The 27,724-nt window shown below is 51.5% G+C and overlaps 1 protein-coding gene across 1 annotated transcript in view; it reads right to left on the reverse strand.

Annotated features, from left to right (window-relative positions):
- The window catches only part of NTN1 (netrin 1), a 96,142-nt gene that overhangs the window by 28,809 nt on the left and 39,609 nt on the right, over nucleotides 1-27,724 (reverse strand). The window contains exon 2 of the mRNA XM_027896857.1: nucleotides 14,474-14,662. Coding sequence (XP_027752658.1) covers nucleotides 14,474-14,662 — 189 coding nt within the window. The remainder of the gene's footprint in view (nucleotides 1-14,473; nucleotides 14,663-27,724) is intronic.

The following is a 27,724-nucleotide window of genomic DNA, read 5'->3' on the forward strand; positions in this document are numbered from 1 at the left end:
CTTCTGCAGCATCCTCGGGAAGGAGCCAGCCAAATCCCTCCCAGGGGAGCACTGATCCTGCTCTCCTTCTGCCCCTCAGGGGAGCTGCCTGCTAGAAAGGGGGTTTGGGGGGAAACGTGCCCCACTGCCCAAAACCTGGAGGGGGCTGGTCTGTGGGTCAGGACCAGTATGAGTGTCTCCCTGGGCTCCAGTGGCTTAAAACACCCCCAAATGCTCCAACCTGGGCATATCACTCCCATGAGGGTTTGATCTGGACCCTGCAATGATTCTTGGTTTGTCTGGCAACCCCCTGGCTCTGAGACACCTTAAATCTGCCTCATTTGGGGACAACAAATCACATCCCACATTCATTTGTGTTGGGTGTCCAAGCTTTGATGTTTGGCTGGAGCTTCCCTCCAACCCACCCCAGCACGATCCTGCTCCAGCTTCCCTGTACCAGCAGCTCCCAGTTTGACCCCCTCCCAGAAGGGTTTGGGTAGTTCCTCTGGCCTCCTTGCACTGGGATTTCCCCTTCTCCCTGTGTGGGATATCCCATCCCTGGGCAGCCCTTCCCAGAGCACCAGCAAACTGCTGCCATCCCTGACTCCACCAGTCTTGGATGGGAAGAGATGAAGCCTTGCCAAAACCCAATAGTTTTTCACATGGGAGGGGAAAAAAAAACCTTCAAGAAACCAACAAAGCTTTTGCTTCTTTCCTCTTCTTATCCTAACACTTCTGATTTGGTTTTTTTGGTTAAGAGTCCTGCTCTCTCCCCTGCTGTGAGCTGTCCCTGGGAAATAGCTGCTTGCAAACCTGGCCACAGCAGAAAATTTGCTCTTCTAGACTTAATTTTGATTGAATAAACTTCAACATGAAATGAGTGTGGCTGGTGATGAGTTCAGAGAGCAGAGGGATGTTTAGGTGGGAAAACTTGCACACTGCAGCCCCAGGGGATGGCTTTGCTAATGCTGGGGGAGAGGAAATAAAAACACATTAAGTGAAAGAGTGCAGAAGAGCCAGGACAGAAAAGAGTTGAAGAGCAGAGAGGCAGGAGTTAATACAAAAATAAGCAAATCAGGGAAGGGTTACACAAGAAGAGGCAAAGGGCAGGAGGATGGGGAGGAACATGCCTCATGTTTCAGGCGTCCCCTCTGGGGCTGCGTGCTGGTTGCAGGCATGGCCTGCAAACCCCCATCCTGTGAGTAATCCTCCCCCTCGTGAACGGATTGCACCGATTGCAGTGGGACTGCTTGGATGAGAGAGTTTTGGAAAAGCAGCAAAAAAAGTCTTGGTGATGAGTAAGATTTACAGAATCAGGCTCTTGGAGGCCGGGCTGCAGAGCACAGAGCGCTCTTCTGGACACCACATAAATAAATAGTGATGCTGCTGCTTCCTTCCCTCATGAGGTAATGCCTCGGCACAGCTTGTCCAGAGCTGCTGGGTTATTTTTACAGCCTAGTCTGTCTGAGGTTGTCTCCTCTCTCCCCAGTCTGGGCTCCTGGGAGGGCTCTGCAGCACGAGTGTCACCTGTGTCCCCACAGGCACGTGTGATGTGCCCAAGGTTGCAGAGTAGACAAGTCGTGGAGGAGCTGGGACTCACCAGCTCGTGGTCCAGGACCTCACCAGGACAAAGCCCTGGCTGATCTCTGACAGCTCATGCTGACACACGGTGGGGTAAATCCCCTCTAGCTGTAGGGATGTGCTTTGTGTCACCAGTGCCCAACTTTTGGTCGGGGCACGGGACCCTGCGTGTCCATGACCACTGCCCTGGGCAGAGCACTCTGGCTCCTCCAGAGCCTGACCCTAGTCTGACTTGTCTGTCTTCCAGAAAACTCTCTGAATCAGCAGCAACTCAGCCCTCGTGGTGCAGGGAGGCAGGAGGTGGTCTAGGCAGTGTCTGTAGATGTGTATCTGCCGTCCCTGTCCTAGGGAAACTGAACCAGCGCCAGCAATTAGGAGCAATTAAAGGTAATTTGCAGTTCCCTGGCCAGTGCAAACACTTGCAGCCAGCAATTACAGGCTCTTCTCCTTCCCCAGCCGTGGAGTGGCTGGGCTGCCGGTGCTTGATGCTGATTTTTCGAGTACAGTTCAAATTCCTTTGGGCTGTAACCCCAAATAGGGAAAAGACTGCAGGAGAGTCGCAGTGGGGGTGTGATTGGTGCAAACAGCCCTTGGCCATCCCCTTCCTGATGGGCACCTTTGAACTCACAAAACAACTTTTCAGGCCTGAACTTCCCTGAGTGCAAGGATCTATCTATCTGTCACCCACCACGATGCAGAGGGTCAGAGTGCCCTGCACTTGGGGCCCCAGGGCTGAGAGAACCTCACTGATCAGGAAAGGAGGGTGTCTGGGACATGGTTGGGGATAATAAGGGGGATAACAGGTGATTTTTCTACTGTATCCTCATGCCTTGCTTGAAAGGATCACCCCACAGAGGAGGGTGCAAGGGTGCAGTGAGATGAGAGAGGAGCAAAGAGGAATTATGTTGGTGCAAGGAAACAGGAGGTCTGTGTTGGTCCACAGAGCACTGGGGGAAGGAAATAACCATCAGGATTTGGTTCTTTCAGAAAATCTTAAAGAAATATCTTTTTTTTCCTGGCAGAAATTATCAGGAATTTCTAGGGGAAAACAAAATTATTTGCTGCTTGAAAACGAGGCTGTGGAGGAGGAAACAAGGAGCAGGAATCTATGGTGAGGTTTTAAGTAGCGCTGGGGTGCCTCTGCCCATAAAAGCCGATTTTTCTTGTAACTTAATCGTGGAGTGGAAAGCAGGGACCTAAAAGCATTTCTAGGTGACTCCCTGCAACTTGGCTGGTCCAGATGTGTTGGTCTTCTGCGAGACAGACCCAAACTGGCCGAATGGATGAGGGGCTAGCAGCCAAAATCCGGTGCACAGAAGGCTGCATAATTGGAAGGAGGGAACAGGATGGCTCATACACACTGAAGGGTCCCAATTAACTGCAACCACTCCAGGGAAAGATCTGGGAGTCAATGAAACATCTGGCTGATTGCAACGGAGCTCAGAAGAGCCACAAGATGGGAAGCTGTGTTATGAAAGGGGTAGAGAGTGACAGTGAATGTGATATCATGGCACTACAGAAATCAATAGCACGTCCTCAGCTGGGGAACTGCAGTGAAAGGCAGGGAGAGGCACCCATCTGAGGACGGAAAAGATTAGGAATGCCTTGCCAAGAGACGGTGGAGGGGTGCCAAGTAACGCAGAGCGCCGAGAAGGTCAGACAGGTGCTCCTCTTCAGTGGTCCTTAAAACACGGGGACAAAGGGACATTCAAGGCGTTTTAAAAGGCAACCTTTTTTCAATGATAAAAGGAAATGCTTCTTTGCACTGCACGTAATTAACTCGTAGAACTCAAGCTACGAGACACCATGGCAAGGGCCCAACAGGATTAGATAGGGCTGTGAATGAGAACATCTGTAGTTACATTAGCTGGGATTAATATATATACGGATATAAGCACTCCAAGCCAGCTACTAACTGCCTGCAGTTAGGAGGAGATTTCCCCTGGGGCCAAGCTCTTGCAGAACTGGCTGTCTTGGAGTTTTATATCTTTGTCTGGAGCTTCCAAGACAAGCCACTATTATATGTACAAACCTGCTGAGGCAGAGCATCACCCCCCCCCCCCCCCAAGCACGGGCAGGGGCACATTTCTGTGCCTCACCTGAGGTTTGGGACTGAAAAAATACCTGCAAGCAAATCTTCAGGGCCTTTCATGGAAGGATGCAAAACACCCTGGGAAAGTGGTTGAGCTTGCCGGGGTGTCTCTGCCTCGCTGAAGGTTGACAAATAGCATGACAAAAGTGTAAATATTTTTCCTGCCCTGAATTTTGGTCGGAGGTATTCCCAGCTGCTAATCTTCCCCCACACACGTGTGTTGAAAGGTAAACAGAGGGATAAATCTCCAGGCTTAGCTCTCCTCAAGTGTGACCTTTATTGAGAAGGTACCTGAAAAGACCTGCATTTTTGGAGAATTAACATCTTCCTGTTTTCATGGAAGCTGTGTCTCTGGGAGGCTTTCAGAATGATGAAAAATCTTTTTGACTGAGAAAAAGGCTGGATTTCAGAAGGTGTGCAGATTTCCTCTTGTCACACTGGATCTGCCATGCTCACACACCTCGCAGGGCTCCCAGATCCAACCTCCCAAAGCGTGACCTCTGCACTGAGCAGTGACCCAATGATGCATCAGAGTGGAAAAAAACACCTTAATTTGCAATAGGGACTGATGAAGGTCCCTCTGTTGAGAAATCACATTCAGTCTTAAGTATGATTTCAAGTCTCTTCTAGCCCAGATGCCTTAGGTGCACATTTCTGTTTGCCCATGCTTTAGAATGCTTTTCCAGAATCACGGCCAAAAATTGCTTCCCTTTGGTTGCTTTCCTTCTCTCCTCTGAAAGCTTCAATGGGAGTGAAAAATGTGGCCACAGAAAATTTCTGCTGGGAAAAAAAAAAAAAAAAAACCAAACCCAGATTTCTTTCAAACTCCTTCTCTTTGATTCCAGCAGTATTTTAAACATCAAAATGTTGATTGACCCAACTTTAATTTTCCTGTTGCCTCACTAACACAACCTGATGCAGTAACTATATCTCAGCCTTATGCTTTTGTATTTAAAGGTGTGGTTTCAATATTATTACTTAAATGAGCTTTTTTCGTTGTTGTAGAGTCATTTTTTTCCTGCTCCACTGTCTCTAATAACTCAGATGCTGAGATCCTGGTTCCTCTGGTCGTATCTGCCCAGGGAATGCAAGGTGTGAGAACTCTTTGGGTGGGTCCAGCGCTCCCATTGTATCCAGAATCCATCCCAGAGATGACCCCTTGAAGCTGTCACAAAGTCCTGACCTGGGGAGGCTATTTTAGGAGATTTGCTTTGGCTCCTGTCTTTGGGGAATCGATTCAAAACAAGCAGCTCTCCTTCCTCTGGAGACTATCCCAGTTATTTGTCCACGGAGGAGGAAAGCTTGGTCTGATCTCCGTGCACCTGAGTGCTGCTGGCTGTGAGGACAGCACCCTGTGGGGATGGGTGAGACCACAGCCACTGGCACAGCATCTCCACCACGGGCAGCACGTCCTGCAAATCCCACAGATTTATGTCATGGGGAAGAGAAACTGTGGTATTTACTGTGCACCCACCCAGTCTGGCCCCAGCTGGTTTGCTTAACCAGAAGCAGAGGTTGAAATGCCTCTGTGTTAACCCTGAATACTAATAATGACTTTAAATATTAACCATTAACAGCTTTGCAAGGAGATCGTCGGCTTGTCTGCGATACTGTGGACTGGATTTAGCTCTCCAAAGGATCATGTTCATGCACAATGTCCCTCAGCACATTCTCTTGGAGATTTAAAGGTTTCTTGCCAGCAGAACATGAATTCCTCCTTTTATCGGGCAAAGCCAAATAATCTCTTGGTGTTTCCCAGTGTCCCCTCCTCCCGGCCGCTTCTCAGGGCTCTCCCATTTCTTCCTCCTGAGCTGGCACTCGGGCAAGCCAAGGGCTCTGGCGCCCTGCAGTTTGGGCCAAATTTCACAGATTAGACCTTGTCTTTGTCTTCTCCATAACAGGGAACAGACGGGCCCACAAAGCCTCCACTGAGCAGGAGTCGCCGCTAATCCGGAGGGGGCTTTGAACCACGGCAATAAATCCACTTTTTGGGCAGGCGCGCTATGGGCAGGCATTAGAGATACAGACAATAAGACAATTATGGCAGCACTTTCCAAAATGCTGGAAAATTCCCTTGTTAAAGGAGTTGCTAGGAATTCCCCCATCGTCTGGGAGCTCCGTCTTTTGGGTGATTCTCAGCCAGGGATGCTGGGACACCCCGGGATGAAGCATCGGGGCTTGCTTCTCCCTGCTTTGCTGGCAGGACTTGGGTTTTGCCATGGAGGATGTTATCCCTTTTGTTTCTCCCACCAAAAGATGTCAAGTCTGGTCTAAGACCTGCAGGGCAATCTCTGGCCAAGGCAAAGAGCAGCTTAGTGGGGCACATGACTCTAAAGCAAAATACGGCTCATCCTGCTTTCGTGGGAGACAATCCAGGAGAAAGAGTGTGTTGGAAAATACTAATTTTGAAGGGGGGGAAAAAAAGGCAAAGTTTTTCTCTTCCTGATGCGTGTTTAGCCTGGCTCCTGAGGAAATGATGTTCCTACAAGTGCATTCTCCCACTAACAATATTTCGATCAAATCTGGCAGTGGAGCAATAATTTCAGAGATAACAAAGTTGCCACAAGCCTCAGGAAAAAAGGCAGTGGAGGAGATGAGAGAGAAACTCCAGGAAAAGCTCTGTAGAGGGGGATCCCTTCAGTGTGCATAGCCTTTATGGGACACTAAAGTATCCACAGTGGGGAGAGCCCCCAACGCCCCACATGCAGGGGAAAATTGTAGTGAGAGCTCTCAGGGCACAAATCCCAGTCACTGATTCGTGATGCTCCAAGAAGCCTGTGTTTAAGTGGAAAATAAATCCTTTTCTACCAGAAAAAAAAGCCTTTTCGTTTAAATATGCTGAAAAGCAGAGTGTGTGCGTGGATGAGCAGGACAGAGCTTTGGTTTAATCCTCAGGATCTGAGAGCCTGGAGGACTTTCCACTCTGGAGAACTGGTCTGAAACAGGAAATTATCTCAACAGTTTGAAAACACTTATGGGGAAGGCAAATTACTCCTTGTCTTTCCTCTGTCTTGGAGATATGCAGAGGTCAGGCTATGCAAGTGAATTTAGCAACTTTTGTTCATAGTCTGAGACTTTTCATGGAGAACTGGGGTTTAGTCTGGTTTTATTTCTTAATTAGGGTGCAAATTCCCCTCTATTGTGTCACATGCCACCACTTCTGAAAAACCACAGTCCAAACCTGCCCTCCAGGATTGCTTCTGGATGTATCTCTGCTGGAAAACCAAACCCAAGCCACAGTTTTGAAGGTGGTTGGCCCCCAGTTTAGCCAATAAAACTCCTCTTGGGCACCAGCACTGCCAGGATGTGATTTTTCAGGAATGCAGAGCTAGCTCTTGTCAGGGAATCAACTATCTACATTTTCTGATTAAGCTGGATCATCCCAATGTCTAACATGGATTTGGGACTCAGCTGTATCCCCCCTCTGAAGGTGCTGGGGGTTGGTTTCCAGGCTGCAATGGAGACTCAAGGTCCTTCTGGGGGTTTCTGGAGGAGCCTCCTCCATTCTCCATCCTCCTCATCGCACCTTTTGGTTCCCTGGAGTCAGCAGAGTGTCTTTTCCTGAACTCTGCAAGCCCCACACAGTGCTGGCAGGTTCTGCCACGGCTTTTACCCTTTCCTCTTTCCCTTTTTTCAGCTCATCCCTTCCCTGGGCTGTTCCTCCCTCCTGTACTAAAAGTGACCCAGGTCTGTGGTAGAGGTGGAGGTGGATGGGAGGTGGACACCTGGGGGTGTCCCTCTCCTGGGGGGTGGTGTTTGGGGTCCTGGTTTCAAGGAGCATTCCCTGGGCTGTGACACAGAACCTGCTGGGGCCCTGAGTGCATCTCCCACGGGAGCAGCTGCTCCAGGCTGGGCTGGCAATGGAGACACTAGGGCCCCACTCCGGTGTCTGGTTATGTCCTGGTGTCTTCCCAGCCCATCTGAAGATGCCAAAAGTCCCTTCCTCACCTCCCCTTCCCCAAACCAGGTTTGTTTCAAATTTACCTTTAAATGCAAGGGAGTTGTACCAACTCAGCCAAGTCCAAAAGACTCCTGGGAGAGAGGGGAGCTCTGCTGAAAAGGGCTCTGGAAGTACCGCTGTGGTTCTTTGGAGGAGAACCAGGGCCCAGATAAGCACCAGTCTCCTCCTTCAGGGTGCACAGTGCCTGCCCAGAGCAGTCCCAGGAGTCCTGGCTGGCATAGAGGTGATTTTGCTCTGACCTTCTCAGCAGGCAAACAGACAAAACCCTCACTCTTCTTTTTCCAGAGACTGCAGCAGAGCAGAGACTCCCAGTACATGCATTTCATCTGGGATATGGGTGGCAGAGCCTCCTCACTCGTGCTCTGCCAGCCCCTGGAGCTAGGAGGAAGGTCTGAGGTCCTCTCTGCTCTCTCCAAGCACCCAGGTTTCAATCCTGGACTGTCTAAAATATATTCCACTGAAAGCAAATATCTATTTAAACTTTGCTGTGTTGGGGGAGGTGGCCCTGACTGGAAGCCAGAGAGAGGAAAAAGTCAGTGATGAATTTCAGGGAAGACTCAAAAGCAGGATTTTATCTTCATCCCACCGAATTTGTGCTGAAGTGGAGAACCATACATCATCAAAATTATGGATTTTTAAAAGCTGGAAGGGCCAGGTAGATGCCTTGTGTTGAGCTTGAGTATTCATTTGAAAAAGACAAAAAAAACCCCCACTCCTTCTCCATGTTTTCACACTACAAATGCAAAACAGTTTAGGAGTTTCTGTAATACTGATGTCCCTTTTTTGCTCTGGGACCCTTCCAGCCCAAGCTGGTGAATGGTGCAGGTCTACCCTGGGTCCTGGGGGTGCCACAGAGGAGGTGGCACTCGGTGGTGGTGGCACTCGAGCTCCTGAGCTGCCCCTGGACACCCCCCCCATAGCAACCCATAAGCACAGACAGCTTAGAGCTGCACTTCCATAAACCTTCTCCAGCTGATTTGTGTGTGCCTGGGGGCTGCTGATGACAAGTTTTAGATGTAGAAACCATAAATCAGCTCTTGGCACTTGGAGTAATATCGATGTAAAGACTTATGGGGCCTTGGGGAAGGGGGTGACTAAGGCACAGCCACTAACAGATGCAGTATGGAAATGCAGCTAGAAAACTGTTCTGGTGGCAGTGGAAGGGCATGTCCTGTGGAGAAATGAAAGTCTGTGCTTGGCAGATGGATGCTTTGGAATTTGGACTTCCTCCAGTAATGTGATTTCTCAGAGATGACCAAGCCCTGACACAAGAACTTGACCCAAGCCCTACCAGCACTACGAGTTGGCTCATCTCTCCTCTGAACAGTAGCTCCAGCTGGTCTCCAAAGAGGAAGAAAAAAAGAGAAAAGGAAGGGAAGGAAGTTTGATAATCAAGGACAACTGGCTGGTGTGAATTCCTAGAAACTATTGCCTTGGACTTTGCCTTGAAACAACTGAGTTGGACTAGAGAAGGGCATCAAAATGAGGCTGCTCTGGAGAGAGGAACATCTCTCTTAGGTTGCACTTCACCCTTGCCTGAGGTGGACACTAAGGGCAGATCTCCTGTGTGGATGGGCTCCCTGCAGTGATGGGAGGGTGCCTGGGGAGCAGGTACTCACTGCAGACAAGGAAAGGCTGGGGACAGAACCCTGTCAGGAGCCACCACTGGTGGCCCTGCTGTCCCTGGAGCCCTGGTGTGGGGGGATCCAGCCAGACCATCCCTACATCTGGGATGTGTCAGCTGTGAGTTGGCCTACCCTCCACCTGGGTGTGGGTTGGGGACCATGATGGCAGGGGTGCTGACCACGACTGAAACCATGGGCAGGCTGATCTCGCTGTCCTGCACTGGGACATGGCCCGTGGGACACCAGTGGGGCACCAGTGGGGCACCAGCACACGGATGGTAGCGAGCCTGTTCTCACACTCTGCTGTCTGAGGGGGGGTTTATCCCCACTGCCCTCTGCACCCCAACTGCCCAGCGGGGCTCTGGTCAGCAAGGACAGGTCCCATCTCCCCAGGCTTCAGCCTCGTGGGAATGAGCTCTCAGCATTAAGCTGGTCACGCAGCTCCCTCTATAGTCAGTGGAGAGAGGCAGGGACTCGTCCCACTGTCCCTGTCACCAGAGGCTCTGCTCTCCTCTCCAGGCAGCACCGGGAGCCAAAGGGGTTAGGCTGTGTTAGTCCCCCCCCGACTCAGAGCCTGCAGCTGGGTGGGAAGAAAATTTGTACCTGCCCCCATGAAGTCAAGGACCAGAGGCTGAGCCCATGGGATGGCACTCACCCTCCCTCTGCTTCAACCCAACCGCCTCCAAAATGAAAATGTCGAAGGCTTGACCCTTTGTGGGTACAAGCCAGGATGGGCAGGTAGGCTGGGAGTGCCTTTTGGGTTTTGAACAAGCCATTGAATACTTCAATGCAGATGGAAAACCTGCCAGGCTCTGCACAGGCATGGAGCTGTGACAGCACCAGGGAATCAGACAATCCCATTTTTTACCAAAACACGGATTCCTAATGAATGTGACCTCTCCAGGTGCCAAATCCTGCCCCTCCACAAGGGGTTTACACTGGCAACCTCAGCACAAGTACATTCATAATGTGTATCATTTGTCATCTTTTCATCAAAAAGTGTGCAAAGCCTCTCCCCCAAGCGCAGGGCTGTTTTACAGCCGGGCTATAAAATCCTGCAGACTCTCTGCTCCAATAGAATTACATTAGTGCCAATAATCTGGCAAATATCAGGAGGGAATTTAATCAAAAGAAATAACACCAGGGCCCTGATTTACAGCGGCCCACGACAGAGCGGGGAGGAGGAAGGTTTGCAGGACCCAGATGTGGAATTTCACTTGCAGCATCATTTGGAGCCGAGGGAAAGCAGAAGGAACTGGAAGTAGGGCTTTGGTGTGTTGGGAACTCTTTGTGCTTTCTCAAACACCGGTGAGAAAAGGAACAATTCACCCTTGTCTATCTTAAAAGACGAAGGTGCAGAATTTCTTATATTGGAGTTTTGTTGCTTCCCTGGACAGCCCCCATACCTAAAGGGTGTGTGCAACACCAGGGGTTTGATGTGTCCAGGGCAAAGGGCATTCTTGCCCCCTCACCCTCTGGGATGAGCCCATCCATCCCCCCAGGGGAGGAACAGCAGGACCACGAGACTCCTCCAGCCACAGAGTCCCCAGCTGGGGCCACACAGAGATCAGCTGTGGGGTCTGACCTCAAAACACCGGGGGAACCCGAGCCCTGGCTTGAGAAACTGCTGTCCCTGGGTTTGCCTGACCACCCACCCACAGCAGCCACACTCCTCCAGCCCCAGCCCCAGCCCCAGCCCCAGCCCCAGCCTGGCAGGCTCTGGCACACACCCAGCATTGCCACTTCATGCAATATCCCTGCTCCATCTGTCATCAATTCCTTTGCATGTGGTTTGCAGGCTCCGTGCCGTGCCCTGCCTTTGTGGCTCTGTGACAAGGGCATCTCTGGGCACTGACAAATTCTTTGCTTTTATCATTTTTGCAAGAAAACCACTGGGAGCAAACGCAGAGGGGAATTACATGGCACAGCTGCATCGCTGCTAACCAGCGGGGAAAAGTCAGCCTTAAAGCCCCAAAAGCTTCTTTTGCCTTCATCTGTGCTGCTCAGACAACTTCAGATCATTACAAAAAACCTGTAATTTAACAGTATTATAGGTTTGGCTATTAGAAAGCCAAATAGCCCTGTGATGGGCAGGAGGATGTTGCCCAGCTCTGCTTTCTGCTCACCTTTTGCTGCCTGAGCCTCACACTGCGCCCTACAAACACGTGCAAAAGTTTGTGGGTTTCTCTTTTTCTCCTAGTTAAAATTAAGTGGACTTTCTGCAAACATTTCTGCAACGTTGTATTTTTGCATAAATAGCCAACCAACCACTGAGAAGAACTCCCCTCTAATTTTCTAAGGTTAGGTGTATTACGAGTTGAGCTACATAACCTCTTGTAGAGGATGGAGTGGGAGATGAGGAATGTGAGTGAAGGAGTTGAATTAATACAAAAATCTCCTTGGCAGCTCTTTCGTGGGGTGTTTGCTGTGAGCTCACACACTTGCCAGGGTAGGTGAGTGTGCCATGGGCAGCTCCCAAGGCACCAGGGCTCTGTTAAATGCATTTATTTAAATTTGTTACACTGTGGAACACAATCGGAGCGATGTGATGGCTGAAAGATTCAACTCTTACGGAGAAAACAGTCTGCTGGGTGAGAGCAAACAGCAGGTAGTGGTGAGGGAGATGGCAGATGCTTCAGAATGGTTAATTCCTCAATTTGAAACACATTTGGTCGAGATGAGGCTCTGGGAGAGGGTTGCCCATTGTCAGATGGTTCGGTGAGATCAAGAATGTTCTCAATGGTGAGATGGCTGAAGCTGATAGATGATAAGGTTGGTTTTTAAACACGCCTGTTTTCAACAGTTATTTCAGAAAAAGCCCTGAACTGGGAAAGAAAAACAGAGGGAATAAAAACCTCCGCTGTGCCATGAACAGAGCCCAGGAAATCGAGTTTTCAAAGGAATGCCTGTGCTGTAGGAAACTCCATTTTGCTGCTTGTGTACAGGACAGTGGATTACACCAACAATAACCCAGCAAGCACTGTAAAATCCTGCTCATAGGCTGCAAGGTGGGAGCTGCTCAGCACAGTTATCACATAGCTTTTTATCTGTTACAAACCATGGGTGGCTGGAGTAGTATTTAAATTTGGCCACTTCCAATTTCAAGTGCAGAAGGCAGAGGGTGAGAAAAGGACAATTGCAAAGAGCATTTAATAGAGTGAATGACCCAGCAACTGGGAAATTCAGCCTAAAATGCTTGTGGAGGGCCTCATGGAGGCCAGTGCCTGAATTCCTGGTGTTCTCCTGGGGGCACTGAGGCAGCTCTGAGGTTTCCCACCTGCAGGTACCACCCGGCTGTGTTTTTGGGTAGGAGCACTGTGCTGTCAGCCACGGAGAGGTGAGCAGAGGGAAGGGCCAGGGAACAGCAAGGAGGGATGGGCAGGACAGGGGGAACAGGCTGCCTGGCCAGGGAGGAGAGCTGGGAAAAGCAGGAATGAGGACAGTCCTGGGAAGTGCCAGGGTCAGTCAAGAGAGGGTTAAGCATGAACATCACTGCCAACACAGACTGCCTTTTCCCAGGATGGAAAAGGAGGGGATGGGATCCATCCTACCCTCCAGCCAAGCTTTCCCTCCCTGCTCCATGCTCCCTGTGCTGATCCCAGAGGACTGGAATCCCTATGGATGCACAGTGAGCCCATGGCTGACAAAGAACCCTCCTCTCTTCCAAATCACACCACATGTCCAGGAGTCCCCATGCTGGGGAGGCAGAAACCACAGCCCTGGGAGGGAGTTTACTGTGCTTGGGGAGGGCAAGAATTTTTCCCAGGGGGGCAGCCCGAAACCCTTTCTGGGGAGAAGGAAGGTAAACAGGCATCAGGCTCTGGACAGCAGCAGTGCTGATGATGGAGGGTGATGGATGCCCACATGCACCCCTCAAGGAGTGTCCATGCCTTCACCATTTCCCTTTGACAGGCCCAATCTAACATTATTTCACTGCTATTTCACTCTTATTTCATTAGTGACCTGGCTGGGAAGGCAGAAATATTGACTTTATTCTGACACGGATCCCCTCAGGATGGGAGGACAAGGCATTTCCATTCCTAACATGCAGCTCCCTGCCAGAGCTGGGGTCCCTCTGGGATCCTGGGTGTTGGGGCTGGCATGGAAGTGGCTCAGCCCCTCAACACCCATCCCTTTTGGCTCCTTGCAACCTGAAATGGCAGCTCCTTTCCCCCCCCAGGCCCACGGATGGGGTTCCCAGCAGCCCACACATCAGCTGGAGCTGGTTAGGAGTTCAGTGCAGGGTGGGTCGAAAATATCTCGTTGGAATAGTTTTTACAAGGTGAAAAGGGAGGAACAGGACTGTCTGAAGAAGTGGTTTCTTTTTCTGTTTTGGCAAAAAGTGTCTGTTTTCAGTGGGGAAAGAAAAAAAAAAAGCAGCAGCATTTTCATTAAAAATTAAAATGCTGAAGACTCAAAACTTTCCAGCCAAAAATACCCAGCTGAGGCCAAAAAGCTTTTCGTTTCTTATTGAAATGAGTCTTCAGAGAGAAAAGAGATGAAGATTTCTGTGGGAAACCCCAGCATTTTCTAGTCCAGCTTTTGAACGTTTGCTCGATTCCTTTCGCTGCTCCTCAGGTCCAGGATTTACATCTCCCCCAGCTGAGAGTGGGAAAGGTTCATTTGCAGGATTTGCTCCTCTTGCTGCTCCCGCCCCAGCTGAAGCCCAGCTCGCCTCCACGTCCACACGAGGGAACCTCAAAAAAAACCTCTGAGCCCAAAATAAACCCGTTTCCCTTTTCACTGCTCCCTCCTCGTCCGGAGGAGTGACATGTTCTGTGCGTGGGTTAAGTGCTGCCTGTGCCCCAGCAGCGCCGGGGCGAGGGGGGAGTGGGGGAGCTGGAGATGGGTATTCGGGGGAGGCTGATCTACACATGCTACATCTGACCCCATACCTGGGATTCTGTGCACTTTACATGTGTGATGAGCAGGTCAGCAGATGAAGCACGTGATAATTCACTGCAGTGAAGCACTGGAGTAATTTCAAGTCATCCTCGGCAGTGAGGACTTGTATTTCGGTGGCCTCGTCCTCACGAGGAGGAGACCAGGGAGGGGTGATGTCAGGGAACGTGGGGGCAAGAAAAGCAATTTGAAACGGCAAGAAAAGCCACTTCAAATTGGTTTGGGGGAGGGAGGAGCAGCGGGAGGTTGGCTCCCGCGGAACAGGAGCTGCGGGAAGGGGCTGGAGGGGAATGAGCTGCGGGGTCCCGGCCATCCCCCGCCCGACCCCGGTACCTTTGCAGGCCTTGCGGTGGGAGATGGGCTTGCTGAGGTCTCGGTAGAAGCCCTCCTTGCAGTAGTGGCAGTGCCTCCCCGCCGTGTTGTGCCGGCAGTTGAGGCAGACGCCGCCGCTCTTGCGCCCCGACAGCTTGTACAGCTCCATGTTGAAGCGGCAGCGCCGGGCGTGCAGGTTGCAGTTGCAGGCTGAGAGAGACAAAGAGGGGACATCGTCACCGTTTGTGCCCGGCCACGGAGGTGCCAAACCCGGGGGGAGCCCGTGTGAGCAGGGCTGGGCACCCAGAGTGCCCTGTCAGAGCGGGGGGTCACAGGGTGGGATGCTTTGGTGGCAGCTGCTAACCCACATCCCTTCCTGACCGAGCCTACGTGGTAAGTCCAGCTTTCTGGAGGGGAAGCCGAGGTCACCAAGACCTCATTTCACTATCCTGACTTGCAGCAAATGTGCCTTTGCCTCTCCCTGCTCTTAATGTGGATTAGAATCTGGGTGCAGGCAGGGCTGTGAGGACAGGGAACCCATCCATGCAGGGAACAGAGCACGCCCCCCACCACTGCTCCTCCAGCTTTGTCACAAGCACTTTGTCCCACGCTCTCTCCCTTCTCATCCACTCTCACTTTGTATTGTGCTCCTGCTCAGTACAAAGGCCCCCAAACTGCTGTGAACTCCCTCCTTTCCAGTACCTCAGGAATCTCCTCTGCCCACCCCTGCAGGAAAGGGTTTCCATCACCACCTGCCCAACCCCAACCTTCCCAGTGTTCCTACTCTTACCAGTTCTGACACACATGTATGTTTGAGCCCCAAATACCATTTCAAGACCTTCCTAGCTAGTTTCTTCCTCGTCTTTCCTTACCACAGGCTCTGTTACTCACCAGCAGCCTTGAGTATGCTGATAAACCTCACCTCTGCCTCCGCATCCCCCATCCTGCCCGGGGCAGGGGCAGCCTGACACCCCGTTAGCCAAATACCAAGAAGTCCCCCCAGTGCTTTGATTGCATGTGCTGTGACTGAGATGTCCAATTCCTCCACCATATGCAGCCTAATGTCAACACAGGCACTATTTTAACAGGGGGCCTTCGCGAAGGACAACTTCAGGACTTCAAAAGCCCGACCCCTCGCCTGCCTCTCCCCTGAGCTGTCACGGGGACATCAAGAGGCAGTTGCTGGGGCTCTGTGCTTTGCTGAGAATTTTATAGCTTGTTTTCTTTTCCCGTTGCTTTTATTTGCTCTTCACCCCTGAACAATGCAGCTGTGCCATGCCAGCCCACAGCTAGGCCTCTCGGCTCGGCACGAAGGTGTCACGGCTCTGGGCTTGTCACCTTCCTTTAGAGCAGAGACATCTTAATCCCTCGTTCCTTCCTGTTTACCTTATGGTGCTTGCCCAGCACAAAGGCATGCTATATTTGCCTAATTATCAAATTTCAACCCCGAAAATTGCAGTGCAGTTCCGCATTATTCATCGGGAACAATCCCCAGCTGACACACGACGTGAAAGGAAAGGGGAGAGCCAAATCCTCCCTCCCCATCCAACCAGTGGGACGGAGCCTGCTCTCTCCATGCCCTGCAACCGGAATTCCTGCAGCTGGCATGGTGAGGCCAAACCTCGGGTCCCCAGCAAACGCTGGCAGAGCAGGAGCAGCAGCCATCAACGTGCTGATGGTGACAGGAGCGGCCCCGGAGTGGTTTGCCGGCCGTGAGGGAGTGAGATTCCTGACACCGAGCGGGGCCACGACTTTGAACCGCGGTTTGCCTCCTCCTTCAGAGGAGCCCAGCAGCCTGTGGGTGCATTTGTCAGCTCCTGAAACGGGAGACGACCATCAAGGAGGCCGGAGACACCGCTCCTGCATCCCGAGGGAATCGCTGCTGTTCAGATCTGCCCAGTCCCACAGGCACATGTGCTGATGCTGCGCTTTAACAGCCTGTTTGCAGCTGAAAGAAGCACAGGAGCACGCACCAGGCGCTTTCTGTGCCCTCTTTGGAGGCTTTTCCCCTCCCATCTAAACCTCAGGAAGAGCAGCATGCTGTGCCTTGCTGTAGCAGCTGCTCGGCTCTGGTTCCTCCTCGTCTCGCACGTGCTGAGCAGCCCCAGCCACCACGATGGCTCCACCACATGCAGTAAAAACAGGGGGTTAGAGATGATTCTTGCCCTGCAGAACACACGAGTTGAGCTTTTGGGAAGGAGGTGAAGTTTTTAAAGTCCCAAACCTTGTTTTACAGAGAGTAAAATCCTTGTTTTACAGTGGTGAACCAAGATGCTGAGATTAAACCCTTTTTCTGGGCGTTCAGAAAGGTCTAGGGCCAAGGGCTTCACTGAAGGCAGAACCTCTCCCCAGGCATAAACAAGGGCTGTGACATGAAGGATGATCTCTTGGCTAAATCCCAAGGCAACACCTGTATCAATGACACAGCCTCAGGACTCAGCTCAAGCAGAGGAAAAAAGAGATTTAAATCCCTCAGTCTGAGGGTTGGTCATCCCTGCTGCAGCCTATGACTATACAGGCACATCTCCATCCTTCAAAGCCTTGAGGCTCCTGAGCAGCTCTGCCTTTGGTGCTACAAACCACAGGATTTAGTCCCTGTTGATTAACAAGAGGAGACATTTCTCCAGGGGGTGGCATGGCCTCACAAAAGACTTAGTTCTTCCTTGACTCTGTCAGAAATGCATGTTTTCCCCAGAGAGTGAAAGCTCACCTCCTCCTAAAACTTGTATTTTAGGAGAGCTGGACTTGGCACTCGAGTATTTTGCAAGATTGCATTGGCAAATCCCTTTTTAAAATTCAAAGCTGAGCCCACACCAAGAGTGTCTGAAAATCTTAGCATTTCTTTGGGTTGCTTGATAAGCAGAAATGTTTTTGCAGAGCCAGGAAAACAGGACTCTTGGGATTTTCTCAAGTTCTTTGCTAATATTTCTGCTGGTCCCACCAGAGCAGAGCTGCACAGGAATGTGGAGGAATAAGTGGAGTGTGCAGAACAGCTCACAGTTCTGCTCCTGGGATCAATTTTACATTGATCTTCCAGGGATGGGAAAATCCAGTGTCTGAAGAAGAGAAGAAGCTGAACCTCACAATGCTGCAAGGAGCTCCCCAAAACAGCCATCCGTGTCCTCACCCAGACTCAACAACCTAAGTATTGTGGATGCCTTGGGGTATAAACCCTCCAAGGAGGAAGTGAATGAGCTGGGAGAAGGTTTGGGCTAGTCCAGCCCATGTCCATGAGCAACATGACCTCCCTGCGAGCTTCCCACAAGCACCACAAGCAGCCAGGGAGCGACAGCCACCCCCTTTCTTGACTTCTCAGCTTTTTTTGGTTCCATCAGCTCAACCTTGGTTCTGTCTCCTCCTTCCACCTGCATTCCCAAGGCACAGAGGACACCCCTGGACACTGATTGCCTCCTAACCCCATGCACACGGCTGCAATGCTATCATCCACCCCCTCCTGATCCACCTGTTTCTGCCAACAGAAGTGGCCAAACTGACACAGGGAGAGTTCTTTTAATTGAAATTACTGTCTCCTGTGTTCACCATGAGTGCCTGGGTCCTGAGTGGCCAGTGCTGTGCACCCCTGGCCACCAGCCAGGGCTGCAGCCTGATATGTTTGTCGATGCCCAGTGGGAGAGATTTGGTCTGACTGAAGGAAAATAGCCATCCTATTTTCTCCTGGCAATAACAGAGGGACAGAGGAATTAGGGCAATGCAGTAAATGACCCATCCAGGCATCAGAAAGTCCTTGCTGGGACTCGCTGGGATGGGATCCATCACGCGGAGGTGCTGAGTGCTGGTCGTGACGCTCTTGGATCCCATCTCCCAACCTGTGCACAGTCTCTGGGTGCTCCCCATGCTGCCCATGGTGGGCAGGGCCTGTGGCTCACCCAGCCACACTTCCCTGGACAGAGGCACTCAGGACAGGCGGCTCCCGCCTTCCCTCACCCGAGGTTAATCCCCCGCTGCGCTAAAGAGTTTTGCCTTGTCCCTAACACGACTTGGCCTGGCTTTAATTTTCCGCCACTGCTTCTTGGTTGGAATTTCCCTGCCACACTAAGTGGCTCTTTAGCAACCCATCTTTTCTTTCTATGAATGCCTTTGCCAGCTGTAGTAAAAATCACCTCCCGGTCTTGGCATCACCTACGCTCCCCTCGCTCTGCTTTTCACCTGGGGGAGAAGACACCCCTGCACGGGCTGCAGACCCAGCTATGAGCAAAAAACATAGGCCAGGTGCTGAGGCCTCTCTGATGAAAGAGTTTTGCTGCAGTTGCTCAGCTAAGCTCAGTGCTGCTGTCTCCTGCTCTCCTCTTTCTCTCCTCTTGCCAAGGACCTCACAAGCCTTTTGTTCGCTTGCTTTATGGCACACAGATGTACAGGGCCTCATCAAACTGTCTCTACCTGAGCAGCCAGGCTCCAATATGAATAACCAGATCTCGTTTAAACACAGATGTTCAGAAACTTGGAGAAGGCTGGAGTGGGAAAGGGGAAAGCTGCGGTTTGGACCCGGCTGAAGAAAGTACCGCAGAATCTCCTCCGCATTGAAATCAGCGACTGGGTCAAAATAATCACCCAAAGAAGGTCAAGGTGGGCAGGATTTTCCATTTGGGAGAGCGAAAGGAGATACATGAATGGAAGCAGAGGCTGGAGCTGTGTGGTGGGAGCTGTGGTTGTGGTCTTTGTGCTGCTGCTGTGTCCCCCAGGCCCCATGTCCCCGTGCCCTGCGTCTCCCAGGACGCATTCCTTCTCCGTGGTTTTCATTCAGCAATGACAATGCTGCCCTTTCAAAAGGCCCCACCCTCCCAAAGCTTATATTTTGGCAATTTTCAAAATGCAAATTGCTTTTTTAAACAAACGAAAGCCCTAAAACATTTTGTTTTAATTTTTGCAAACAATAATTCGAGGGAAAGGGGGAAGGGAAAGGGGAGGATGGAAGAATCCAGAGGCTGAAAGTAATCTCTAAATTTGACTTGAATTTATGAACAGGCTCAGTCTCTATAAAATTGTCTTTTTCCCAAATAAGTTTCTTTTTTTCTAGAAAATTGCTAGCTCAGCCTGAGCCATTATTTCTCTTCTGCAGGAACAATTCTTGCATGCACTGTCCTGGCTGCTGAGAGGTCATTCTGTCCTTACCCATCTTGGGGGGGCTTTGCTCCTAGAGCGCCCCTGGAGATATCTTTGGGGATCTTATTTTTGAGGACCACATTGGTCAAGAAAACAGCCACCTTTAAATCAAAAAGAGGGCACAATAGAGGTGAGGCAGCTAGAGACCTGTCTACTTGCTGGACTGGGAGGGAAAGAGAAATCCCCTGTGGAGGTAGCAGGAGGGGTGTCCCTGGTCCCCTAGAGTGTCTCCTCAAGCTTGCTGGCAACTGGTTTGAGGTTTTGGAGCAGCTGGGCATGAACCTGGAGCTGCTGGATGAGCTCCCACACCACAACATGGCACAGGACCCCACCAGTCCAGCACAGACTGCTGTGCATTGGGTTGCCAGGGCTGTGCCTGGTAAGTGATCCCACCTGGTGTGGCCTGCAGGGATCTCTCCTGAGGGCTATGGATGTGAGGGAGAGAGTTTCTGTCTGTTCCTGCTGCAGCAGAACTGCCAAACATGTGTGAACACCGGCCGTGGTGGTGACAAAGTCCTGCAGAGTGGAACCACCACGTGTGGCCCTGGGAGCTTGGAGCCATCAGGACTGAGTGTCCAGACCCACTGTTTGCCCTCCCTGTGGCCCAGTGCCACCCACCACAGACCCAGCCGGCCTACACTACATAGAAATGTTTGCTCAGGAAAACTCATTTGCATGAGCTGTTGGGTCTGAGTAAGGAAGAGGCTCAGAAGCTGGCTTGGTTTGCTCAAGCAAGGGGAAATCCATCAGGGTGTTGTGGCTGCGAGGGGGAGACACGAGGTCTGTGCGAGGCCCCAGGTTTTCCTGACAGTCAGAGCAAAAGGATGGGGGGAAGTGTGTGGACACACCACAAAATATGCAGCTGTGGCTGGCATCGCCCACGGCCCGGAGCCACAAACCTGGCCTGCAGCAAAAACAAGTGTGCACTGTGGGGGAGGAAGGAAAGCCCCATCCTTGCTGGAACCCCCCCCCACTGCTGGGGCTGAAGGCTTTCTGAGCAGCCCCTCACAGTCTGAGCTACTGCCCACGAGTCCTCTCCCCCCTCTTCACCCGAGAAACACCCTGAGAGCAAGGAATGGCCAAACTGTAGGTGAAGCAAGAAAGAAGGGTCTTGGGGAGAAACACACTGAGAGCACCTTCCCCTCAGCACAAAAATGGGTTTGGGAACACGAGACTTTTCCATGCCTGAAAAACCTGAGGAATGGCCATTCTGTGGCAAAGTTCTAGACGAGATGTCATCAGGGTGACTCAGAACCTCCCTGGGGATGATGCACACCCCAAGTGCCCTTCACTTCCTACTTTGCCCAGTTCCCAAACCTCTACATGCCTGAGGGACTGGGAGGCCCTGGAGATGTCCCCCTGTCAACATTGGTTCTGCAAAGTAGAACAACTCTCTGCTCAGCATTGAAGCCCAAGTTGGTAACAGCAACGTTTGCACCCACCTGGGATTTCCAATGATAAGACATTCATTCTCTTCAATGTAAAAAACCAAAACCACCCAGACTCTGTTTGGGCTGAAATGTTTGAGATCAGGCATCTGACTCAGGCTGAATATTTCTAGAAAAGTCCCTGCTAAAATGATTCAGCTGGTGATGAGAAACAAGACTAGTGAAAAATACTGTGCTGTGCCAATGCTAACAAATTTGGGGATTTATTTCCTTAAAGAATATCTATTGCCCTTATATTAGAAGCCAAGGCTTAAACAGAAAAACATTGCTCCCTGGTAGGGATGTGTCTTTTGCTGTCTCTAAGAAGAACTGCTCAAGCTGGCCGAGTTTCTAAAGGCGCTAAAAAAGTGGGGGATATGTCTGGTCAAAGCTGATGGAGTTTTATAGCTGAATTCCCTGAAAATCTAATTTTCACTGGCCAAACCAAGCCTGTAGAGACAGGGCAGTGGATGCTTGTCCTGCTGGTGAACTATGGTGCTGAGTGTGGTGGTGCCAACCCTTCCTGATCCCTCCTGCCTTCAATGAAAAGTCCAGCAGGCTTCCCCAGTGGACCCCTGCCCTGCCACGTTCATCATCAACTCCATCAGCAGGTGCTGGGGAGTGGGTGGGAGAAGCAGATGTTAAACAGCAGAGCCTGACAGCTTCAACCCATGAATGTGTTTTGGGAATTGCCCTCAACCCGGGTGACAGCAGGGGTAAACCAGGCATGTCCATGGCAAACCAGATGTCCATCAACACCCGTAGCCAGCTCAGACACTGACCATCAAAACTGGGCAGCCGACAGCTTGGCAAGGCCAACTCCCAGCCTGTGGTCTCTGGCGTGTGGTTTTGAGAGCGGTTTCGGGGAGAAAGTCCAGAGCTGTTCACAGATCAAACCCCAAAGAGGGAAGAACAAGTCCCACCAGGTCAGCTACTGAGGGTGACATTGTCATCACTCACAATTATCAAGTTTTCTGTAGCGCAGTGTGACCAAAGCTCTTCCCAATAGCACCAGATCCCTTTGGAGAGCACCCAGCAGCTGCTGCAAACCAGGCACTGTGGCTGCCTGGCCATCCCTCCAGCCCCCCAAGCCGTGGGAGCTGGTCCCAATAGGGACAGACACCACTCACAACCTCCAGTGTGGACCTGTCTGGCTGGGGTCTGATATATGTTTTTATTAATTTCATGGAGGGACATATTTTCATAACTGCTTCCACATTTATTAGTTCCAGACTGGACTGGAACACCAAAATCTCAGCAGGTATTTCCTGGCTGTTCACGTGGTATTTCTGGCCCCACAGGAAGCATCAGATGAGCAAGAGCGAGACTTATCTCCTGGGAGATTTACAGCTCTGAGATGTTCAGATTTTGAGCCAGATTTTAACAATCTCCGGGCAGTGAAGATCCCCCCACTGCCAGCCGGCACACGTGGCAAACAGCTGCTGTCAGCCAGCCAGGTCCTACTGACTGTCATGTTCATGCCTGGAACCCTTGGAGACACGTCCAATGACCTGCAATGACTCCATCCAAGCCATCAGGCAGCTGATTGTCTATCAACAGGCAATTGGGGTGCATGAGAAACCTGTGGGCCTGTTGTGTTGCATTGAAATGTTGGGATTTGTGGCAGCCTCTCACCCAAGGCATTTTATCCCAAGACAAAAGGAAGTCTTACTCAATACAGGATGGAAATCACAAAGCAAGCCTTGCCCTGGTGCAGCACACACGGTTGTACTCAGAGTGCCTGGAAATGGGTTGCAAATTGCCCTCACTTCCTCTAGTGTGCTGGTAGGAGAAATCACTGCTCTTCAGCAGAGACTGCAGAAGACTCATTTCCCACCTAGAGAACCTCTGGGAGATGTCTGAAGATGAGGCCTTCAGCCTCGTAGTCTGCCTCAACAAGGGCTGGAGGAACCACCTCTGAGGAGTGGGATGAGAGCTGCAGGTGGACCTCACCTGAGGGCTGTTCTGTGACTCAGAAGGACATACATGGGCAGAGTGTGTGCCAGGCTTGTCCCCTACACTGACTGACAGCACTTCACACCCACATCTGGGTCCCAGCACAGCCAGTGAAGGGATGGCACTTGCAGGTACGTTCTGAGTGATCCAACAAGAACTCCCCCTTGCAAATCAGGTGTTGTGCAGGAAGTTTGCAGATAACCTTCTGACTGGAAGGTCATTTTTGGTTTTTTTTTGAGAAGGGAAAAGTCAGGAAGTGAACTCTTTATTTCAGTGTGGGAGATGATACCAGGCTGTCATCAGCTTTCTTTATTTAATTGCACCATCCAAACCCAGTCTCCTGAGATTGTAAATCCTTTGAAATGAATTGTTTGCATCCCATAATTCATCCAGATGCCATCCAAAGGCAGGAGCTGATGGAGAGCTCACCCCACAACCCACAGGTTATCAGAGACAGCAGCAGGCAGCCACCAGCCCCCACTGCCCACCCCAGCTCAGCTCCGAGGTGCTCCTTAAGTGTCAGTGTTTGTTTAGAGTCTGGGGGGAATCCACTTGGGAACAATTTACCCACTTAGACTCTGGCCTTGTGGTTTCCCTCTTATCTGGTACAGATCTCAGCAGCAGCTTCCCTCGACTGCTCCCTGCTCTGGGGGTTGTGGTGCCTTGCAGGACCTTTCTCCTCTCTCTACCCCACACCTGGGTGTTTCCCTCCTACCTGTCCATCCTGACGACCCCCCTGGGCAGTTCTGAAAACACTGCAGGTTGAGTGGATGCTTTTCAAATTGCCAAAATCATCATCCCAGCCCCAAGTTCTTGGTTTCATCAAGACTTTTGTGTTTCTGTGAAACCCTGCAGCTCAAGAGGAGGGCACCTGGTGGGGCTGAGCACTGCAAACCTCCAGGTGATGCTCCAGCCCAGACCGAGGGGCAGGAGCCAGCACACCCAGTGCCCAGGCCATCACTGCCCCACTCCAAGACATTTTCCTGTAAGCATTCCTACATTTCTGATCAAGGAGGAATCAGCCATTTGACAGTTAAAGCCACAGCACAAACGAATATTGAAAGAATTTGTTCATTCAGAGCAAAGTTTACCCAAAATGCAAAGGGCTGACAAAGCAACCGGCCCAGCACAGAGTCAAAGCATTTTCAAACCTGTACTAAAACTCTTCAGCCCAGAAGGACCAGGGATACAAACAGCTTTAGCTCTGCTTCCAGCAGTGCCCCGGGGAGCCAGGAAGCTTGGTCATGGCTCCCCATCAGCCCGGGGTGAAATCCATGCAAAGCAGTTTTAAACTGGCTCAGGCTGTGCTTGCTCCAGGGCAGACCCAGTTCGAAGTGCTGCTGCTCCTGTGCCCAGTCACTGCCGCTCCCGTGGTGCTAATTCAGCCTCCTGTGAGGTCGGGCTGTGCCGGGCTGCACTTTATAAACAAACAAAGAGTGTTCAGGAACATGCTGTGTTTTTTTAACCCTAGATCATTTCCCAATCTTCTCTGGAGCAGGGCCAAGGGAATTGTTAAACCAGCCCCAGCCAGACCCGCTTCCGAAGGGACTCCATAGCTGGGAACCATGGGCTGCTGCTGGAGCCTGGCATGGAGCTCAGCACATCCCATGGCATCTCTCCCCAAACTGAGCAGCATCCCCACCAGCTGACACAGAGTCCAGTGCCCTGTGCCACTGGACCAGAAATACCTCTCTGAAGTCCAGCTCTTCCCAGATTTCCCTCTGGAGCCCGAATCTACACCACCTTCTCCTGTAACAGCCTTTCCCCACCATTGGTTGGATGCTGCCTTCCCTCCTCTCTGCCAGGATCCCATCACCTCACGTCCCTGGGCAGTGCCAGTATCTGTGTATTTACACCCCTCTAGACCCCATATCCCTGTGGCAGCAAGGACAGGGGACCCTGCCCATAGGAGACCATCCTTCTTGGAGCTGGGAAAGGATATTATCCTGTAGCCAGATCCCACAAGCAACTCACAGAACTGCCAGGTTACAGCATGGACAAAAGCCCCAGGTAGGGGGATTCTCCAAGGGGATGGTCCCCTCTGTTTTGTCCCACATTATGGGATCATTTGGGAGATGGTCCTGCCTGTGACTGCAGATGCTGGTTCAGCCTTTGCCTTACTCTGGGAGATGGAGCACAGGGTGGCTTTGGGAGCACTCTCCACGGCCTCCTCCCCTTCCCTATAAATCACAGACCTCAGCTTGGCCACTTGACACACCAGACAGTAACACAAGCTTGACAGATGACGGCTCTCCGGAAGGGATTTGGTTTCTCTCCGAGGCTGAGCCGGCTCAGGGGAGCCGTTGGCAGCTCAGCACGTTCACTTCCAGCCTGCAGAGCAGGACCCAGCATCTGGAGAGGCTGTCCCTCTGCCACTCAGCCTGGGCTCAGCCACCTCTGCTCAGCAGCTCTTCCCTCAGTGAGGAGATGCTCTCCAGTACAACACCCCTTCCCAGCACAGCACCCCTGCCCAGGCTGCAGGCCACGCCAGGAGAGCCAGAAACACTCAACTATGCCTGTGCCATCCCCAGCTGCAAAGCCCTGGTGGTGTCCAAAAGGACACCCATGGCCTGATATGACACCAAAGCCCCCCCTGAGCTGCCATTTCCCATTTTTGGAAAATATTTTCTACCCCTATTGCATTAATTAATGCATTTAAAAGTAGATGAGTGCTTTGAAGGATTGGTTTCTTGCATCAGCTATTGTGCAGGGAGGAACTAGTGTCTTCCAAAGCACCACTGGTCCAAAATAAGTCTTGATCTTCCCTGCATGGTGGGTGTCTGTTTTTCTGGCAATGAAGCTCCCTATCACTTTGGGCTGGTTCAGCTGGAAGCTCATCAGTGGCACGTGTGTTTTTTTCTCTCTGCTCTGCCCTTCTTTCTGTTCTACAAACACCCCAAAATTCAGTAGCTGTTGATGCCCAGGCCATGAGCAGAGTCAGCACTTCCTTCTTCCCAGCTCACTCCTGCCCACCACTGCCTCATCCCAAGCGTGGGCACAAACTTCCCTGGCCACCCCAGATGGTGATGAACTGCTGCCCCAAACAAACAGCTGCACCATCCCATTCCCTGCACTCTGGCACACAAACAAACTCCACCAAAAGCAGAGAAGGTCCTGCCGTGGCTTGGCCAATCCTGGTCAAGCCACCTTACACTGCTTTGCCTCAGTTCCCCTTCCTGGAAGTGAGCAGGTGCCTCAGGGGGACCCAGGGAGGGTTTTCTTGTGGCAAGGCTGAGAGTTGTGGGTCACAGGAGCCCAAATTGTCTGTGGATCTCTCTGTTGGATGACTTATAAAAATTCAGTGCTATCTGGGAAACCTCAGCGGAGATGGATTTGAATTCCACTTCCAAGTCTTCCAAAACCTGAGGTAACCTGCAACCACACAGTCCTGAGAACAAATCCCAGCAGCTGATGGGATGAGCATCCACTGCCCATCCCACAGTCCCTTGGACTCTGTGTGGATTGGCTTTCCAGATGCTGTGCAGGTGTGAGGAGCCGTGTTTGCTCAGGGATGTTCACACCTTGGGGGCTGTGGACACAGCTCTGCCCTGTGCCCCGGGCAAACAGAGCTATCTTATCACCGGGACACTATCGGGGCATCTGAGAGGGAAGGAAAGCTCAGGCTGCTGGGCCTGACCTCCCAATCAGCGTTATCATCAACAGGGACATGACAGAATTTCACAGAGGGGTTGGGACAAGCTGTCTGCCCTGCTCCCCCCACACTGTGGGATGGTGACTCTGCTCAGTGCTCCCAGCCAGGCTGGGCAGTCCCAGGACTCCCCAGCAAGGCACTGGTGTATTTTGTTTTCCTGGAGATTGGGGTTTTATCAAAAGCTGACAGGTTTATCCTGCCTTATCAGGGGAGCGCTGCTACTGTTAATGGCTTTCTGTAAGAGGCTCTGGGCAGAAATGTTGATTGTGCCTGGGCTTGAGTAGGTCATGGAGGATGGGAGGCACCCACAGCTGAGCTCAGCATCCTCAGCCCACTGCAGGGGTCTCCATGGAAAGCAGCACCACAATCCCATGGGTGAATGGGACTGTCCTGCACTGTCCTGGCATGTTTGACATCAAAAATCCAGAACCTGTGAACATTCAGAGGTCCCTCTGCAAGGGGGCAGCTGCCAGCCCGGGTGTCCCACACACACATCCATCTGGAACACAGCACCTCAGCTTCTCATTTTCTCTTGGATTGCCATGGAATATGTTACTTTTCTGTTCTCCTGTTTCCCAGGTTACAAGTGACAGCCTGAGCTGGCTGAAAGCTCACCCCAGAGAAGGGTCTGGGCTGCTGTAGGTGATGGGCTGTTACCTGAGGGTTCCACAGCCACGGTACCCTTTAGATGCCAACATCTCAAGGAGCTTCATGGTCTGCGTGTGCTCATCTTCCCAAGCAGCTGTTATCCCCTTTTATAAATGGCAAAACCGAGGTTGTAGTGAGGGATCACAGAGATGTGAAGATCCTTATAGAATTGATAAGCTGGAAATGCAAATCTCTCTGGGGTCAGTGGGACCTATTGGACAATGTAGGGCGGGAAGTTCAAGACAAGTCTCTACCTTAAGCCAGTGTTTGAGCATAGTCATGAGGGCATGGATGGAAAAATGCTTGGTGGTGCATGACAAGGAGAATGGGTGGGTATGGACACTTCCATCACCAGAGGAAGTGATCTTCATTTCCTGAAGGATGTTCAGCTCCTGGCTCTGCACAGCTCAGCCCAGCCCTGAGATGATGTGGGCCTGGGACTGATCCCACTGACCCAGCATCACCAAG

This window comes from Empidonax traillii, unplaced genomic scaffold, assembly GCF_003031625.1.
Source record: "Empidonax traillii isolate 1590-97213 ecotype Southwest subspecies unplaced genomic scaffold, ASM303162v1 scaffold518:size600044, whole genome shotgun sequence".
NCBI lineage: Eukaryota > Metazoa > Chordata > Aves > Passeriformes > Tyrannidae > Empidonax > Empidonax traillii.